This window comes from Spea bombifrons, chromosome 5 (genome assembly GCF_027358695.1).
Source record: "Spea bombifrons isolate aSpeBom1 chromosome 5, aSpeBom1.2.pri, whole genome shotgun sequence".
Taxonomy (NCBI): Eukaryota; Metazoa; Chordata; class Amphibia; order Anura; family Pelobatidae; genus Spea; species Spea bombifrons.
Genome location: NC_071091.1, coordinates 51,486,625 through 51,507,159, shown reverse-complemented (window position 1 = coordinate 51,507,159; position 20,535 = coordinate 51,486,625). Strand labels below are relative to the sequence as shown.

Here is a 20,535-nt window from a genome sequence, read left to right as displayed (position 1 = left end):
ATTCTGATGAAGTGGCCCACTGCAGAAAAAACATGGACACCCCTGGTCTAGGCTGATGCTGTTTTTGACTGTAGGAAATATTTTCTGCTTGAGAATGTATATAGACAGAGCCGAAGCATTATGCATGAACCCAAAAACAAGGGGGTTTTGTGTAAATCACTAAACAAACAAAATTTTAAGCCAACCAATATATTCCTTTTATTTGGCTTTAAAATCTTGAAATGTGCTTAAATCACATGTCTTGTAGATTCTAAAGATATCATGACTAGCTACATAAGTCACAATACATAAGTTCACTTTTATATATCTTTGCTTTGTGTTGTATAATACAAGTCCGTTGTAGGGCTCCACCAACTCTACTGCGCACCACCTCACAAAGCGACTTCCCAAAGCGCAGGTTCTCTTGTAATACCTCTTCGTCTCTTGCGTACGACTCTCCAATTAAGCCACCTTGGCCTAACAGTGACAGATGTTTTATACAGCAGCCATTAGTAATTATAGCCTTCAGTGTCAAGGTGCCCCATTTGGAACAAGACTCTGGCGTCCACTCCCGGTTAAGAAACCCTCTTGTGGTTCTTTGGGTTCCGTCTCTGGTACCTTCTGACTCACCGACTCTTTGCAGAACTACCTTTTGTTACAAACCGGAACTTTGGGTTTGGTGGAGACAGAAGGGGCTATGTGTGTATATATATATAAAAAAAAAAAAATGAAATCAGAAGTTATATTGAGACAAATGTACCTGAGAACGCAGCACATCTAATGTTCAAGACTGGAGTTTCAATGAAATCTGAGCTAATGGCTCTTACTTACATGAACACTTTCACCAATGGTTTGACAGAACACATTTTTATGTTAATGATTCCTTCAGCCTTTTACAGCCTGTGGTGTGATACTTACATTGCTGAGCTCCAGTAGGCTGAGTGTTGCTAGCACTGCTCTCAAATGAGGAATGGAAGTTGTGTATGGTTTCCTGTAAAATTTGTCTCTCGCGGCCCTACAGAATAAAGCAAAAAATTGTGTTTTGGAACAGTCAACAAAGTCTTTAAAAAATCCCCCAAAACTACCCTCATTTTGTCAATGTCTTAAGAATTAGTGTTTGTCTTGTTAGCAGAAAATAAATTCTTTGTGTGGGCCTGGAGTGCTGAACATATTGCTGTCGTAATACATTAACAGTACATAATACTTAAGCCAGATCAGGCATGCTTTGCACCCTTAACATACTCTCCGTCTACCTACAAGTCCCACACAAACAACCCTACTATTAACAAAACAGGGTTTTTTGTGGACAAAAGCATTTTGGTTATGCCTTTGTGTAACCCTAATTTTCCTCTATTCTATATTCAGGACAAGTTATACCCTTTGTGTAGAACAGTTTGTAATTTCAAGAGGAAATATATATCAGCACCTTGATCCGTAAGACACTGAAATTTTATTCTGTATGATGGTGTAGTGACACTGGTTTTCTTTTGGCAAAATATATTTTTTTTAAAGTTTGCAAAATAATATTTTGGAGAACCAAAGTCTTTGGGGGGAAATATGAACCATATCTGCATATAGTGGCAGAGTTATTTTGACCAATTCTTCTTGGTAGATTGTCATCAGATTATTCGGGTTGGATGTTTGTGGACCACGATTCTCAGAATGTCCAGATGCTGCTGATGGAAAGCATCCCCACAACACGATGTTGCCATTATGGCATGGGCAGTGTTATTATTATCTTATTTATATAGCGCCAACAACTACACAGCGCTTAGGTTTAAGCCTTACATTCCACTTAAGCATTACAATTTTATCTCTGGCTCATTGACCATATGTCATTTTCAGCTGAAAAGCTGCTGAAAAGCCTCCTTTGCTGATGTTTGAGGGCGAAACAGCTTCCACTTCCCGATTACTGATCCTACCGAGCTCATTGTGATATTACTTCTTAAGCATGTACCTGTAGCTGGCACATGATCATGTGGTGTTTTACTCCTAAAATATGGCAGTAACCTTAATGGTTAAGAGACTGAGACCAATGGGGAGAAAACCGTGTCCTTGTTAGTTAATTCTCTTTCATCTGTGTAAATGCCAAGCTCCCAGGTTACAGGAGTTGAATGCTGATGCAAGGAATGTATTTCTTTTTTTCTTCATATTTTTATCATAATAAAACCAGTATTACCTTTTAATAATTGAGTTTTTGTTTTTAAAATATAATATCAAACAAAATTTCAGTGTGCCATTTGTAATTCGGCAATATGAAGCACTGTGAAGGCACTACATATAGACATAGTATTCATTTTCACCTGGACATTGATGATTAAGGGAAATCCACACAACACAGTTATAGTGAGAATTTGGACTTGCAGTTTATTCAGGACATACCTTTCCGGCATTGAGTTCAGAAATAGCAGCCAAGATCTGCTGTCTAGACCCATCTGTCTTAATACCCAACTCCTTCAAATCACCATCAGTGAGCGTGAGGAAGGCTTCCATGTCAACCTGTAAGAAGGCAGAACATCCTATTAAAAGGTGTAGTTCCCAATATTCTTTGGACGCGCAGACTATGGTTGAACCACAGTAATCAAATAAGAGACCTAGCAGTATAAAATGACCATTACGCTCTAATGCGATGGTTTGGATGTGTCATTACCAGCATTTTAATTATGCCTACCAGCAGACATTTTCATACATCAGCTTATATGAAATAGGTAAGAACCTGCAAACTCAAGTAATATATGAGAGAACCACCAAGTGCATATATTTCACTGCCTATGTAACTTAAAGAAAATTATTATTCAAGAGCGTATTGCCTAGAAGCCAGGGTCATATTTTAAGTCTGATGTCATTTTTGAGACACTTTTAACACAAGGTTATCCACGTAAAGAAAATCCTTACCAGGTCTTGACCAAAGTAGGTAGAACAGGGCAGAAACAGAACTGTAGGGAGGACAGCGAATACAAGCCAAGGCAAGAAAGAACAGGAAAAGAAAAGGAAAAATGTAATAACAGAGAAACAGATGTTTTGCACACATTAACCCGATATTTGCTGCGGAAGGCCATCACACCATTGCCGACTAATTCATTATTTTCCTATTATAAGTACATGAATTATACTTAAGTGCCAATAGATATGTCTTGGGAGTAATTCTTGGAATATTTGTTTTATTAAAAAAGAAAAAACATTAAGTCATGGGGACAATATGTGAATAGTTAATAGTACTCAGGGATCAGCTGAGCAGCATGGTCCCAACTACAGGCAGCATGGACATTAACAGGAGTGAAATGAACTATACATGCAGTACATAGGCCAAGTAATAATTCTGCTAGAGCACTCAAAACATAAAAATGTACAATTGTGTACAACACATAGAGTTCCTGGCTCATACAGCGGTATCCACTATACTTGTGCTAATGAGCAGTAACATACATGATAATGTATAATGAGACATACTTGATTAAAGGATGCCAGCTGACACGGCAGGTCAAGAGAAATGTGTATATTACTTGTGTCTTCATTTGTATCTCCTTTTAGCTTATCTAACCCTGCCATCATCTCTGAAAATATTTAAAATATTAAATCAAAACTATCTGTGTTAGGAATCAATAATTATACACCTTGATACCATTGGTCTATTTGGGGATTAATTAGCTGCAAGTATATTAAGCACGCGAATTACCTTTCACAACTACGCGTTTTTTTTCTTCTTCATGCCTTTACACCTACAGCTGTATTTAATTGAATTACATGGTCCATCCCCACATGTATTCATTACTCCAAATCAGCATAGAGAATGAAATGGAAAATATTGTACACATTACCTCTTGCTCCTCAAATATGGGCTGGTATTTCTCTAAAGACAATTTCTTGAGGATCGCAGAGAGCTCATCTACAAGACACATAGATTAAAACAAAAATTGCAGTGTTACCCATAAGATAATACAGTCTAGAACACATTAGGATATATCCCTGCCCGGCACTGAGATAAATATTTTTTGTATATTTGTGCTCACCAACTCCGTGAGCTACCAATTCCAATAGACCCATACAAGCCATTAAAGAGCATCCTCCTTTTCTTATGCGAGCTAAAGGTTAACCTATGGTGGCTGGTGTTTCACTATAAAAGTGCCAAAGAAAATGTACTTTGGGCTTTTATATCATTTGCTCGATCAAGGAAAGGGTTCATTAAAAATAAAATACCCAAAACAGTGGTTTGCTAATGCTCTGCAGAGCCCAATGATGTGTTTGAATTAGTTTTTGGAATATCACACATTCATGTAATTCCACAATTACTTTCAGCTACCCCTTCGCTCCCCACCGTCCCGTAAGACACTTTGCACAAGCCAACTCTACTTCAATGATACCTTTTTATATAAGGTACAGGAAAGCTCTGCTAATAATGTTATCTCTGTACATAGGATACTACCTCTGTAACATTTCTATTCTATGTGACAGTCAGTCCCAGCTTCAGACATATATTTGTATACATATAAAATGCTAAATAAATGTACTTCTCATCTCTTCGCATTGGGGGGAGTAAAATTGATTAATTCATCCTAAACATAGCTGATTAATCAAGAAAGACAAGCAAAGCACATAGCAGTGACCAGCAAACAAAATGCAATTATGATGAGGCAAAAACATCACCAACCATGCAATTCTAATAGTGCAAGGAGACGATGCACTAAAAACAGTTATATTAATGTATCTAAAGAGGTCATAATTGCAAGCAGCTCAGAATTTTTGATTTTCATATTTTGAAAGCAATTTATTTCCAGATGCTGTTGTGAGTTAGTCTTACAACAAACCCCTCCACCTTTCCCCGCCTGCCTTTAATGAACTGTCCATTTATAAACCAAAAAGGTATGAGTTCTTCCATGTACTTAAGACAAATTTAACTCTGTTCGCCATGCCGTGATGGCGCAGAGAACACTTTATTGCCTATTTGTGCATCCTACCTTCGTCTGTAATCGTTCCACTACTAGACCCACCACTGCTCTTGGAATGCTTGAGAGACGAAGATGAAGATACAGATGACTCCGCAAGACGCCCCTTTGGTGTTGGCGAGGGAGACGGTGTCAGTGTAGGAGAGGTACTCTTAGAGTTAGAAGAAGTCCCAGAAGGAGGTCGTTTTAAAATTTCAACTTTCTATTGAGAAGAGAAATAAATGTTATTATATTTAGTCTCGTCATACATTCAGAATAAGAAGCAGAAATTTATTAATAGATCAATGGTTAACCTCAGGTCTTATACGAGAATCTTTGTACAATCCCCAAAAAACAGATTTCTATGTTTGATTAGGTCTACTTGCATTGTAATATGTTGTCTATGTTTAGTTGTTCTTCATACAATGCAACAGCCCCTAAAAAGTACCAATCTTGCCCCATTTTCTTCATACGCCATTATATTTAGGGGAGAATACTTCACCACTTCCAAATTAGGGTTGATAAATCACATATAATAAATGGTTGTCTCCCTTTAGGAACACCGTCACAATTGTAATGACCAATTACATATTTGCGCTTCTTTTGGTAATTAGCTAGACTCTTATATGATTAGTGTACGTCCACGCCATATTGTATTTGTGCATAATTATATATATTTCAGATACACGTATACACCGACATTATGACAATATTGTGTAAGCCGCCAAAACAGCTCTGACCCGCCGAGGCAGGGACTCCGTTAGACCTCTGAAGGTGTGCTGTGGTATCTGGACGTTAGCAGCAGATCCTTTAAGTCCTGTGAGTTGTGAGGTGAGGCCTCCATGGATCAGACTAGTTTGTCCAGCACATCCCACAGAATCTGGACTGGATTGAGATCTGGGGAATTTGGAGGCCAAGTCAACACCTTGAACATGTTGTTTTGTTCCCCAAACCATTCCTGATCTTTTTTTGTTTGCTTTGTGGCAGGGCGCATTATCCTGCTGAAAAAGGCCAATGCCATAAGAGAGTACTGTGTCCATGAAAGGGTGTACATGGTCTGCAACAATGCTCAGTTAGGTATTATGTGTCAAAGTAACATCCACATAAATGTCAGGACCCAAATTTCCTAGTAGAACATTGCACAAAGCATCACATAGTGCATCCTGGTGCCACGTGTTCTTCAGGTTAGCGACACACACGTACCCGGCAATCCACGTGATATGAACGAAAACGTGATTCATCAGACTAGGCAATCTTCTTCAATTGCTCCGCGGTCTAGTTCTTATGCTCACATGCCCATTGTTGGTGCTTTAGGCAGTGGACAGCATGGACAGCCTGACTGGTCTGCAGCTACGCAGCCCTATATGCAACAAACGTGTGCTCTGATCCAAACCAGCATTAACTTATTCAGCAATTTGAGCTACAGTAGCTCATCTGTTGGATTTGACCACACGGGTCAGCCTTCACCCCCATGTGCATCAATGAGCCTTGGCCGCCCATGACCCTGCTGCCAGTTCGCTGATTTTCCTTCCTAAGAACCCTTTTTGATAGGTACCGACCACTGCAGACCGGGAACACCCCCACAAGAGCTGCAGTTTTGGAGATGCTCTGACGCAGCCTAGTCATTACAATTTGGCCCTTGTTAAATCGCTCTGATCCTTACGCTTGCCCATTTTTCCTGTTTCTAACACATCAACTGGGGACGAAATGTTCACTTGCTGCCCAATATATCCCACCCACAGACAGGTGCCATGATAACAAGATTATCAGAGTTATTCACTTCACCTGTCAGTGGTCATAATGTTATGGCTGATCATCTACATACATACACATATATACATTATATATATTCCCTTTTTTTCTATACATTATTTGAAGTTAAGTTTCTGCCTCTTTCGCAGCAATATATCAATAAAGATAGATTAATACATATTTACAAACTATAGTTTTACTTCTGTAACAATGGGTTTCCCACATTTGCCCTTGGGATACTTACCTGCTTTTCTAGATTTAGTTTGGCATCTTGTATACAGCAGGATATACCATACCATTTTTTTTACATCCTGCTAAAAAGGTAATTTGCAGTTTTAATTTACAATAAAGCAAGCTTGCTAAAGTGTATGTTTTTAAAGTTATTTTTGTTCATGTACTTTGGATGTTGACTTAGCTGTGAATAGTGGTGTATTCCACTAAATTAGCATTTTCTAATATTGCATTGATCACTTTGCAAGCATGTGCGCCATCTAGTGGTGCTACTGCCTCTGTGCATTATACCCTTATCCAGATGTAGGCTGTCTCCGAAAATCAAAATGACTACAATGGTTTAGATTCTGATCTATTATCACTTCGTCCCTAGCAGACCCGGATTTAATTAGATGCCAAGTACAAACGTTATCTGCAGGTCATTTTGCTATAGATACACCTATAGACAGTAGTCTGTGGCTGATATCAGCATTGTGTGGTGGAACTGCCACTAACTACCGTATTTGCTCGATTATAAGACGACCCTGATTATAAGACGACCCCCCAAAATCTGAATATTAACTTAAGAAAAAAAGAAAAAGCCTGAATATAAGACGACCCCAAAGGAAAAAAGTTTTACCAGTAAATGTTAATTCATGTAAACTATTTTTTTTAATAAAAGCTATGATTGAGAAAAAGATTTTTTTTGTTTTTATTTCTTGTATTTTCCAACCTGCCCCCCTGTTACGCACATCTGCCCCCAGGCTTGCCACTCCAATATGGCACTGTGGCCCATGATATGCCTTTTAACCCTCTATATGCCACTGTGCCCCATGGTATGCCTTTTGACCCCCTATGTGCCACTCTGCCTCCAGAAATGCCTTATACCCCTATATCCCATTCTGGCATTTAGGGGGTTAAAATGCATATTATGGGGCAGAGTGGCATATAGGGAGGTATAAGGCATTCCAGGAGGCAGAGTGGCATTAAGGGAGTTAAAAGGCATTGTATAGAGCACTCTGCCTCCAGAAATGCCTTATACCCCTATATGCCACTCTGCCATTTAGGGGGTTAAAAGTCATATTATGGGGCAGAGTGGCATATAGGGAGGTATAAGGCATTTCAGGAGGCAGAGTGCTCTATTAAATGCCCCCTTAACGCCACTCCAGAAATGCCCTATGCCCCCATTTAACACACACACCCTATACCCCCATTTAACTAACTAACACACACACACACACACACACACACACACTCTCCCCCCCTCTCTCATCCCCCTTCCCCCGCTCTCCCCCCTCTCTTACCGGTGCTTCCAGCCGGGGCAGCGGGTTGACGTCGCCTTCTGCTGCAGCCGGAAGGAGGTGTGGCTAGCAGCGGGGGTTTGTATGCGTCCGTCGCGTATACTTTCCCCGGCTGTCAGAGATCAGCTCTCTGATCTCTGACAGTCGGGGAAGGTCTATGCGACGGACGCAGACAACCCCCGCTGCTAGCCACACCTCCTTCCGGCTGCAGCGGACGTTGTCTACGCGGATCGTGTAGACGTCAACCCGCTGCCCCGGCAACACAGCAGGAAGCAAGGAAGCACCGGTAAGTGTGTGTATGATGGGGGGGGGTCGGGTGAGACAGGAGGATCCAGGTCCCCTGCAGCGGTGCGGGGGATCTGGATCTCAGTCTCCTAATCAGACCTCTATTTGAGGTCTGATTAGAAGACAACCCCGATTAGAAGACGAGGGGTATTTTTCAGAGCATTTGCTCTGAAAAAAACCTCGTCTTATAATCGAGCAAATACGGTATTTACACAGCTGTAGATCATACATATTAATAAAGGTTACAAATTCATTTTTCTTTAGTTATTGATTTTCCCTGAGTGTAGATGCTCTCAGTCTGTCTTAAGCAGGATACAGAGACTTTCAGGTTTCTTGCTGGCCAAGTCTAAGCATAAGGCTAAATAGTCTATGGCCTACGACCCATATTTTATTCTCTTGTAATGAATCTACAGCAAAATTAAACCATTTGAAAAGCAATAATTGATCATGGAAAGAATCGTTACCTTTGGCAAATGTAAATTACATGCGGAAGTGCCATTCTGCTGCTCTGACACGACGGATTTACAAGCGGTGTTGTTTGGGCTGTGTGACTGAGTTTTTTTCTGCTCAGACAAGCTGGCGGCTTTTTTCCTATGGGCTGCTATTTGAGACAAGACGTTGTCTGCGCTGCCACCTAAGAAAAGCGATAGAAAAGAGAGGGAAAAAAGCAATCACAATATATTATTATTTACTTAATTGCCAGTTCTAAGCAGAATGCAATACAGACCTATCAAGGGGCTATATCTTTAACTAAGAGAACTAGAATGTACTTGCACAGATAACGTCCATTGGTTGATAAAGAAGATATCCTAATCTCTATTCAGGTTTCAATCTAAAAAAGCACATCTAGGTTCTCTCAATTCCATATTTTATTCTTCCTAGGACCAGCTCTGGCACTTATCACATTGCCTGCTAAATGAGATCTCACTGGGTTGAACAGTTTGTATCTCTCTTTTGCAGTAAGATGCTCAATACACTAATCCTAGCTCGTAGTTTTTTCTTTCAGAAAATAATTAATAACCTTTAAAGTAACTGAGGGTTCGTAATGCAGCTGTTCATTCCCATTGATCCTTTGTCTTATTGACTAATTGCTGGCTGTCTCTCTTCACTAAGTCAAAAACCATAAGTGTCTTACCCAGCACATTTTAAGGGTATCTGGCATGAAAAGATGAACATAGATACTACCCCTAGAAATATGCATAGTTCTAGAGAAAAATAATCCCTTTAAACATTTATATATGTGAAGGAGTACCTGCCATACTGTTTCCACCACCAGAGGAATGAGGCGAATGGTTAAAGTTTCCTGAATTCGAAGGCGACGTTGGACTTCTTGGCAAGCTTGGAAACTTAGATGTTCTCTGTACTCGACTGACAGAGGTCTAACATATTGAGAAAGAAATCATTATGACAGGACATTTCAGACCTAAGAGAACAAAAACCTTGATTCACAGACAATATACATAACCAACAGCAGAAAAAAAAAGACAAACAAAACATTACACCCCAACACCAGGCAAGTAACCCAAACCACATACAAAGCACCATGAAAAACACCATTAACACTACATATTCACAAAGCAGACTGGACATACAAAATGTAACTGCATCGATTCTCATTAGGTTTAGTATAAGTCTTCAAATGCAGCAAACAAACCTGTGAACAGGCAAGAACATGTATAAATATTACAACAAAAATTGTATGAAATACATGTGTATGGCATGTCCTGGCAAGGTATGCTCCCAGGCTTAAAGCTGCTGTTCCGCCAGTTTTGCTGAATCCAAGCCCTTTTATAACTAAGCATAGCATTAGAAACATCGTTCCTGGTACTGCTGGATGATCACGGAAAATATTGCATCCTACATATTTTGTTCAGGGGATGCTTGTCATGTGACAAAGGGATAGGTTATTGCCTAAGCGGATGCATCCATTTTTAATGTTACACGCCTGCAATCTAGGAACCAGCACTTTTGGACCAAACAGGCAAGTATTGAAAAGGACCATTTGTAAAACCAACAGTGAGGATTTACCAGCAGTGGTCCACATGCATAAACTGTTTTTTTTTTCCCTAAAGGAACTATATATTTACTCATGAACTTACAATATCAGAATTCCCACTGCTGTTAAAACTTGGCTTTGATAGCCTCGTCGGCATGGATACTCTGCTCTGTTCCATTTTTCCATCTCTGCTGATTCTGGACCGATCAGAGTTCCAAAGCTCAAAATTGGATGGAGGCAGGAATGGCGGGATCACAGCTTTAAGTTTTTCATTAGGAAGTTTTGTACATGGAGCACCATTCCTTAACTGCAGAGATTAAAAAAAAAAAAAAAAAAACAAAGAAAAAAAACAGTATTAGCCCACTTATGAAAAACAGCTTGTAGTGTTTTACTAATATAGTAACCAAATAGTCAGAAGCTACTTTATAGGGGGAAGGTTTCCTTATACATCATGCTAGCATCTTTGCCAGAAACTTAATAGCTGAGATCATAATTACACCTGTTATCTCTGGGCTAGCTACAGCCAGCACAAAGATGTCAAGAATGTCACAGAATTTCACAAAGACTTACCAAAGACAGAAACATTTAAAGGCTGTGATGGTGCTAGAAGCACACTTCATTTAAACATTACCTATTATTCATACACACAGTAGAAAATATGCTAGAATAAACTACATAAAATGTTCAGTTTCCTTGTCGTCTTTCCATTTTGGGAATCTTGCATTTCATAAAAACTTACCATGGTCGTTAAAAGCAAATCCTCGTTTTCAGTCTTTGTAGTCCCTATTCCTGAAAGGTAGACAAATCGATTGAGCAAAAATGTGCATAATGCCACTGCTGTTAAGTAGTTGCATCATGATCTGCTTACCGCTGTCTTTGCTAGATGTAGTCCAGGCGGTAATAGAGTCTGGTCTGCGTGGGCTGGGGGTATCTGTATGCGAAGAACATTTTAATGCAGAATCAAGGGATACACTAGGATTTTCTGAGAACGGTACTAGACGGTTGGTGGAGAATCCGTGTCTCAGAGTCTGAGTCAATTTCAGCTTGCGGAAACGGTTAGACATCCTGTTCCACCACGACTAGAAAAAAGCAGTGGGAGAATAAGAAAATTCAGAAATAGTCATGAACTGTTAGAGAGCTCTAGATTATATGTGCCACCTTTCTCCCTGTGTTTTAAAACCATCAAGAAAGTTGAAATGAAGGATTTACAGCTTTAATTGTGGCCAACTGCAAACACACACATACAAAACACTGACTTGATAAAGGTCTTGAGAGTAAGTGGTGCACTATACCTTTAATCCTGCCTTATCATCAGGTGGCACTGGGATATTTAAAGATAGTTTGCTTTTTGAACTAAGCAACGAGCTTTTGCTTTTCTGTTTTGACTTATCCTTGTCCACCTGCAAACATACAGATGCCAATAACCGGACGAGCTCGGTGTCTGCCAGGATAATAAAAGAGACGCTTTAAGAACGCATGGCAAATGTATCATATACAATCGAAAATGGAGTAGATGACAGACTACCAATGGGAATACCTAGATTACAGACATACTATATACAGTATATACAAAGAGAGATAAGTAGTGCTCTAAAGTGTGAAGTTTTATTTATATAAATATATATATATATGATACAGTATAATTCTGATTCGTGGAGTATTTTGGTAGGGCTGGTCAGTGCTCTACAGTCTTGTTTTGACCACCTTGTCTTTTAATCACACAATGATCAGGTGCAAACAGTATGACCAGCTCTATGAGGATTGTAAAAGGCCCCAGGGTCTCTGTATAGAGTCCTTATTTAATTATATATATATATATATATATATATATATATATATATATATATATATATATATATATATATATATATATATATATATATATAAAAGCATTCTATTCTCTCTTACGGCAAAGGGAAATTAGAATATTTTGTGCTTTTGCCCCTCACTTTTCTTAGTTCCATGCCAAAAGAACAGAAATAGGAATCAAACATGAGAACAATTCCCCTGTTTGTCCTCAATGAGTAAAGTGGAAATGAACCAAAGGAAGTGCACATCCCCAAAAACGTCCCACTGTCCCTTAGTGATGTTGGATGACAGCTTGATTTCTGCTGTCAGCAGGAGCCATCACCACAGACTCCTTCATAGTATAGTATATAATTTGGCTTTGTAAACTATTCCAAAACATAACTGACTATGCGTGGTGATATTGTTCTCATGGCTGTTGCTCAATGTAATTCATTTAAGTAGCAGCTCTTAACCTGTAGAAGAAATCTCAAATGAAACTCCAAAGGGTGCACAAAAAAAATTACAGCTTTGAGGATGGTGTGAAAAGAATGATGGTATGCGCCAGAATGACCCTTGTGAAATGGCCTAGGCTTGTCAGATTTTCAGAAAGATATGCTTTTGTGATTTTAGAATGTGTGATGACTGTTAAGGCTACAGTTCCAGCACTACAGATTGGGGGGGGGCACAGCTTACAAAAAACACACATCTTCTAACATCTGTCTGAAAACAGAGCAGGAAAATCTCGACGCAAGATGCATTTCCCAACTCAGGACAGCTAGGCTAATCAATACTGGGTTTTATTATTCGCACTATGTATAATTTTTAATAACACACGTGTGTGTATGGTTTTGAAAAAAAGCTCTTAAAAGAAACTATATAATTTGTGCAATTATGCTATACGAGAAAGAACAATTAAGAAATGTTGTGCTTTCAAATAGTCTGAGTCCTTAGGATGTTATGAGAGGGGTGCACATAGAAATACAAGTCACGGTACACAGTACAGGATAAACTACATTATCTCTTAATACAATAGTAGTAATTAAGCTTTTGTATAAAAAAAATTACAAACCTGGATCGTTTAGAAGCATCACAAGGTCAAATGCAGTGTAGCCATTTTTGGCACGGAGGTTTACATCAGCTCCTTGATTTAAAAGGTAGAGGACAATATCTTTGTTTCTATTACAAAAGAAAAAAAAGAAAAAAAATCACATAAAAAATGTGGAGGCTTTAACATGAGTGTGTAGGTAAATAAACATGTGACCATCACCAAAAACAGAGAACCGTTTTATTCCACTCCAAACACTTTACTACTAAGCTACAGTATGTTCAGATTCAACTATTCTGACATTTCAGGTACGGTTCTTCAGAACTTAAAACCAAACTTGGAGAAGTAAAGAAAATGTTTAGTAAAAAGTCTTCGGAAATATATGTTTTATCTCTAGATGGTAAGCTCGTTTGAGCAGGGCCCTCCTAAATCAAATTATGTTATATGCTACTTGTTTTGTCCCGTCTTCCCATTGTCAAAAGTTATGAAATATAACGATACTATATAAAACCAGAAACAATAATGTTATATATTGATTTAAAGCACGGCAATAATCTGGGGGGAGATCAGACAAGAGTTGGTAATTTTTTCTAAATTGGCCATCTTGTCTTCATTTAAAATTTTCTCCTTATCTCTGAAACGTTACCCTTCCCTTGACCACTTCCATATGTAGACCTTCCTCTTGTCTTCTTATATTAACCCCCATTCCTCCAGCACGTAACCTTATATTATAATTAGAACGGACTTCCTAACCTCTTTCCTTAACTTATTTCCCGTTACTATTTTTTTTTGTTCATGTACAGGTTCTCCGGTGTGTTTCCAGTTGGTAACGAGACATGCACATTTCCACTCACCCGTGGTAGGTGGCTTGCATTAAGGCCGTCCAGGCATGGACACTGTCTTGTTTATTGATATCGGCATTCTTATCAACCAATAGCTGCACCAATTCTAGTTTTCCAGTGACTGCAGCTATCATCAGAGGAGATGCACCTTCTGCATTGACAGCATTCACCTGATTTGGATCCTCTTCCAAAATCTCTTTAACAAGCTGCACATTCACTAAGAACAAATGAAAACGAATGTCTACATAAATGTATTTCTATATTAGAGACATGTTTATCAGTCACATTGATCAGTTTATGATGAAGCAGGTACTTGCAACATATGTTCAATGTAAATCTCTCTGACAACCTATTAAACCTGTCAAGTTTATATAAAATGTAATTCTGATGCAAAGTTTGTGAAGCAACTAATTTAATGGCCCAGTCAGCAGAAACATTCAAATAGTTGCTACACTGCTAGACCACTTTGTACTACAATCACTTTTAAACATAAATGCATCCCCAAACCCCAAATTACAGATTCACGGACGCGCGCAGTTACTACTGGGACTATACGTCAACTATACGTTGTACTACAGCATAACCTTCGCCCCATTTGTACTTGGTGAATTGCCAATATTTACTGGCCATTGCAGTAGAGAAATACTAAAATGTCAGCTTTAACCTGTGGCTGAATCATCACGTTGCCTTAAACTGAAGATATTCTTTCTAGAGAGTTCCATTTTTATTTCTACAGAAGTTGAAATGGGCCAAATAAATCTAAGGTTACAAGGGACTGTCTTCACAAGAAGAGGCAAGTGAAAAGGGCGAAGATGTGGGAAATGAGTCTGGACAAAGAAGTGGTAGGCCAAATAGGAGGCATTGAGAGAGAGCGTGACAGAGTTTCATTTCAAAATGGAAAAAGCCCTCACAATTTTGTCCAAACCGCAAGGAAACAAAATGAATCGTCTGAAAACAAAATATTGTCATCATATCTAAATACACAGATAATACTATTTTCCATCCTCTCGGCAACTACGCGTGGTAGGCACTTACCTATTTTCACAGCATGAAATATATCAGGTCTTCTCTTTTCTTCATCTGCAAAAGACATGTATGCATAAACTGTTAGAAACTGAATACCTAAACTTTATTTTTGAAGTCCCATGTATGGATTGTGCTGGATAACCTTTGGCAGTGCGCAGCCTGTATGGCCTCATCCATCTTAACCAATTACAGTTTTAGGAAAAATCCTTTTATACCCCATCATCATTTCTTTTTAAATAGGGAAACTTATGTGCCACAATTCTTACTCGTCTCTGTGAGCAAGTTCACTTTAAAGGAAACACTACATATTTCACTGTTGCTGGGTTTTCTTATCTTTGTTTCAAAATGTTAGTAAAAATTGCCTGTATTGCCTGATGAAAACACTTAGATTGATCGATAACTACCTATACTATACAAAAGTAGAGGTAAATAATAAAAAGCAGATATATTATTTTCTACCTGTTTTAGGCCTAATTGTTGTTATGGAATCCAAATAATCCTTCATATCTTTATGCTTGAAGTGCAGTGCGATCTCAAAAGGGGTCTTCTCCAAAATGTTTACTTGGTCTGGGTGAGCGCCCCTATCCACTAGCTGCTGGGCTACACTCACACGCCCATGGAGAGCTGCCAGCATCAAAGGATTCCAGCCTGTTTTCACGCGAAAGTTAACGTCAGCTCCCCAATCCAGTAGGAGACGCACAACTGCCTCGTGCGCATGCTGGGCTGCTGTCATTAAAGCCGTTATGTCTGGCATGTCTTCCTTCTGACTATTGTTGCTCACAACATTGAAATCAAAGTGATCGTAATTATCCACAAACGCTCCACTCTCCAGAAGTAGTTTGACCACACTAACATGGCCTCCTCTAGATGCCACTGTAAGAACACTGGCTCCCAGCCTATTCTGAGCATTGACATCCGCTCCATTTTCCAGTAGAATTGCAGCAACATTTAGGTGTCCTGACCTGAAAGTACAGGAAGAAAATGATGTTACTACTTATTCGTTTTTTCCCTTATTTTTTCAGGATGCAAACACAATCACTATTTAGTATGATAATAAATTGTATACTACTGATATTTAAAAAAAATTATTTCACGTAGTTATTTTTATCGAGCTCCCAATATTTTAAGAAAGAAAGGTGTAATTTATAAGTTACAAGCTGCCCTACCCTGCTCGCATACTATATCATATTATGACAGACTAGGCATCGATGAATAGCTTAAATTTTCCCTCAAAAAAGAAAAATGTAAGCCGTTTATAATTTTCCCCCTTATATCTAACTATAGTAAAACTAAGAAAGTTGCCTAGCCTCCCATAAGGTAAATGCGTGCAGACCCCTGACACTTGAAGGGTTAAAAGTAGTTTGTTTTGTTATTTTTACTAAAATGTATTTATATGTAACAAAAGGTAATAGGACTAATTAATGGAAATCCACCCAAAGTTTGCCTACTACCGCCAATCACCTCGTAAAACATTAAGCTCTCCTTACAAGAACAGCTGCATTTTCCCTCCAAAAACTGCTGCTACATTCGAGTTGATAATTAACAAATAAACAAAAGCCATTGAATGCCTTCGAGAAATACCAGCCCAATTAACACACATCTAACAGTTGCCTGTTAGAACCGGGAGACCGTAACAAACACAATTAAGTGCCTATCGTTACCATGCTAATCCAGCTTTGCCAAAATACTTTAATCTTTAATAAGTTTAAAGATGGCCAATTCATTCAGGGTGATTACACCACATCCCTCCAACATTTGCAAGGGGACAACATTCATCTAAGAGGGGTACACAGCATTGAAGTGTGTATAATGATGAGCATCTCCCTTTAAACCAACTTTTACATTAAATCAAATATAAAAGTGTCTGTCTTGTGTTCATTTGTGAATCTACTCTGTAACTTGGATTTCAGCCAAACCTAGAAGTTATTACGTAAATAGCCAAAAATGTGCATCTCTAATTCCATCTTAGTTTCATTACTAATAGCGACTTCTAAGATGCAGTCACATTCTTACAGTGAGGAAATGATTAGCCAATCAGGAGTCGCCGTTCAGGTGCATGATTATGTTCTAAACACTAGAGATGAACAGAGTAGGCCTTATTGAACCTTTTAATAAAAATATTAAAATTATCAGTACATACAGAAGCCTTTTAACCAAAACCGTAAATGTAGAATCAATTTTACACATAAAAACACCAAATATGCAAGTGTGTGGTAATTTAAATGCGGAAAATCAGGTATACTATTGCACAAGAAAATGGTTGCCTGCAGGTATCTAAAGTGTTTTATTCTGCCGATAATCATTGTAGAGTTAAAACAAACGTTCAAATAAATAAAGTAGTTGCAGTAAACCGTATAGCAACGTACATCCTGAGCTAGTGGCTTTCAAAAAATCTATGGCACTGTTTATACATTTAATTTTACATTTATAAACAATCCAGCTAGCGCCATGATGTAATATTACACTATTTTATAATGTAAGAGGGACACAAAATTAACAAGAATATTAAAACTGCCAATATACAGCAGCACGAGCATGTGCTTGACATACTGGTACAGAAGGAGAAAAGGCCCCGGCTCTTGTGGGCATAAGGTATTAGACTATACATACAACACAAGAAGGTGTTTATGGGGTATCCACAAGAGTAGACGTTTATTCACTCTTAGACAAAAACTGGGGCAGATTATTCTAATTTCCCAAAAGTCAGTTTAACGAGCTCTAACATACACTGCAGAAGGGTATAAGTTAATGTATTAAAGCATCTCTGCCCTTGGCTTGGTCTCCAGACCATCACCATTGGTTTATACATCATGTGGGACCACACAAGTAGATGTGTTTCTAGACTAAACGGTGCTGGCGTTAGACATGGTCCAAGACGAGAAAAGTAGACAAGCTGCAAACTATGGACCACGCCACTGTTAGATTACATAGCAGAAAGTGGGGTCTATTAGCACAGTGGCGTAATTAAGGTCTGACATCCGTCCAAGAATTGTTTCAAAACTATAAATCTTACACTTTCACGCATTGCACTCTCTACTATCTTTAGCAAAGATGCCATTTATTTCCTCTTAAGGTTTGATGACATAAAAACACAACACAGACCCTATTAATGTTCACCTGTCAGTGAAAAATGGCAAGATGTCCCTCTGTAGATGGTGACGTTTCACCAATACATTGCACTAGCAAATTGGCCGGTATAGGTAAGCGTGAAAAAATTCCTCTCTTATCATAATTATTAATATTATGCACTTTTAGAACATGAAATCACGCAAGTACATTAGGGGGTACCCAACACTGCTGTTTGGGGGCTTCAGGAGGCACCAGCTGGTTGGGTTACCCTCTTGAAAAAAAAGATAATTTGTGTAAATTGTGAAAGATCGCTGGTACACAAGTTTTCTTTTGGACAGAGCCCAAAGCACACATGCCAAACACACACATGTATAGAGATCGCGCTTATGTTTTGCATCTCTTTCTCCAGGGGGTGGTATTTTGCACAACAGCCGTGTTACACATCACTGATCCTGCTGCCCTTGGAAGGTATAATTCGCAGTGTGTATACCTGGCCGCCTGCATGAGAGGAGTCCACCCGTAGTGATTCCTGCTGTCCACCGAGGCCCCTTTCCTAAGCAGGAACCTGACAAGGGGTTCGTGGCCTCCGCCGGCCGCCAGCTGTAGGGCTGTATTGCCGTCCTCATCAGTACAGTCCACAGGAACAAGGGGCGACTCGGGCAGCGCAGAGCCCACTCCCGAGGCTCCGGGGAGCAGTGCGTCTGATGGCCCAGACACGTCCACCTGGCGAGATCCAATACAGGAGGCACCGCTGCGGACCCCGGAGACCGACCCTGAAACCCCCGAGCCGTCCGATCCCGGCTCCAGCAGCCGACGTGCGCTCTCGTGATCGCCATCCTCGCAAGCTCGGAACAGGAGCTGGCACTGGGCAGGGATCGTGCACTCCATGGAGACGGGAGGCATGCAGGAGGGGATGACAAACGCCGCCGGAATGACTATGCAGCAGGGCCGCACTAAACACTCCTTGTTATCTCCACGAATGGGAACGGGCCCAATCTATAAGGGAACGGTCCCCAGGGATCACGCTGACATGTACCGATTCCGCCCAGACCCCCACAGTCCACATACTGAACTTTGGCTGCAGTCAGTGTGCCGCTACTCCGGGGCATGCGCACTAAGCAGACGCGGTACGGGTAAACGCAAGCGATTGGGGGACTGGCGAGCTCGTGTTTCCAGCCCCGCCCCCCGAGAGTTCCCTTCACTAGCGTGGAATGTGTCAGCCAGCTGTGTGTGGATTCCGGGCAGTTGGTTTGGATGGTGTTATTGTCAGCTGCTTCATGGCATTCCAGTAAAGTGCGTGACGTAAACGGGACTCGCAGGGAACCTTTTGACATCAGCGCAGCTCGTGGTGCTGCTCAGCCGGGGACCAGACTACTGAACTTTGAGTAGTGGACACGTTGGCCAGGGTAGAAATGTAGGTGTAATTCCAAAGAATGGCTATTCTTATTTGTGTAACAAAAGAAAACTGCAACTCCAAAAGAAAACTCCAAAACTGCAGCTCTTGCGGGGTGTTCAAAGTGGTCCAAGGGAGCAAAAGCCGTAAACTGGCGACAGGGTCATGGGAGGCCAAGGCTCATTGATGCACGAGGGGGGTGAAGGCTGGCCTGTGTGGTCAAATCCAACAGATGAGCTGTGGCTCAAATTGCTGAAGAAGTTAATTCTGGTTCTGATATAGAGGTCAGAACACACAGTGCATCGCAGTTTGTTGCGTATGGGGCTGTGTAGCCGCAGACCTGTCAGGGTGCCCATGCTGACCTCTGTCCACTCCTGAAAAAAACTACAATGGGCACGTGAGCATAAGAATTGGACCACCGAGTAATGGAAGAAGGTGGCCTGGACTGATTAATCACGCTTTCTTTTGACATCACGTAGATGGCCGTGTGTACCGCTTACCTGTATAACACATGGCACCAGGATGCATCCATGGAGGCCCCACCTCGCAACTTACAGTTCTTAAGGGATTTGCTGCTAATGTCTTCAGAGATGTAGTGGAGTCCATGCCTCAACAAGTCAGGGCTATTTTGGCAGGAAAAGGGGGACCTACACGATATTAGGCAGGTGGTCATAATGCTATGACTGATCTGTGTGTAAATGCATGTGTGTGTATATATATATATATATATATATATATATATATATATATTATCTGTACTGATGCTTAGTAAGCAATCGTCTATTTTATTTGAAACCCTTATTCCAAATCATGTGTGAACACTGAGGAGGATGGATGATGGTCTGGATGTATGGGTTACACGGGAACTCCCGCCAACTTTTATATTCCCTTTTGTGTGGTTTATGGTTCGTAAATAATAAGTGGACA

General features: G+C 40.0%; 1 protein-coding gene across 1 annotated transcript; it reads right to left on the bottom strand.

Annotated features, from left to right (window-relative positions):
* Nucleotides 1-196: 196 nt before the first annotated feature.
* ANKS6 (ankyrin repeat and sterile alpha motif domain containing 6) lies at nucleotides 197-19,169 on the bottom strand. Its single transcript, XM_053467485.1, has 16 exons — nucleotides 18,706-19,169; nucleotides 15,606-16,108; nucleotides 15,156-15,200; nucleotides 14,133-14,337; nucleotides 13,303-13,409; nucleotides 11,738-11,886; nucleotides 11,314-11,524; nucleotides 11,185-11,234; nucleotides 10,549-10,752; nucleotides 9,702-9,828; nucleotides 8,914-9,083; nucleotides 4,935-5,124; nucleotides 3,798-3,865; nucleotides 2,362-2,478; nucleotides 898-994; nucleotides 197-674 (listed from the first exon to the last, which is right to left on the bottom strand). The coding sequence occupies exons 1-16, from the start codon at nucleotides 19,116-19,118 to the stop codon at nucleotides 625-627; spliced, it is 2,706 nt and encodes a 901-aa protein (XP_053323460.1). The 5' UTR covers nucleotides 19,119-19,169; the 3' UTR covers nucleotides 197-624.
* Nucleotides 19,170-20,535: the final 1,366 nt, after the last annotated feature.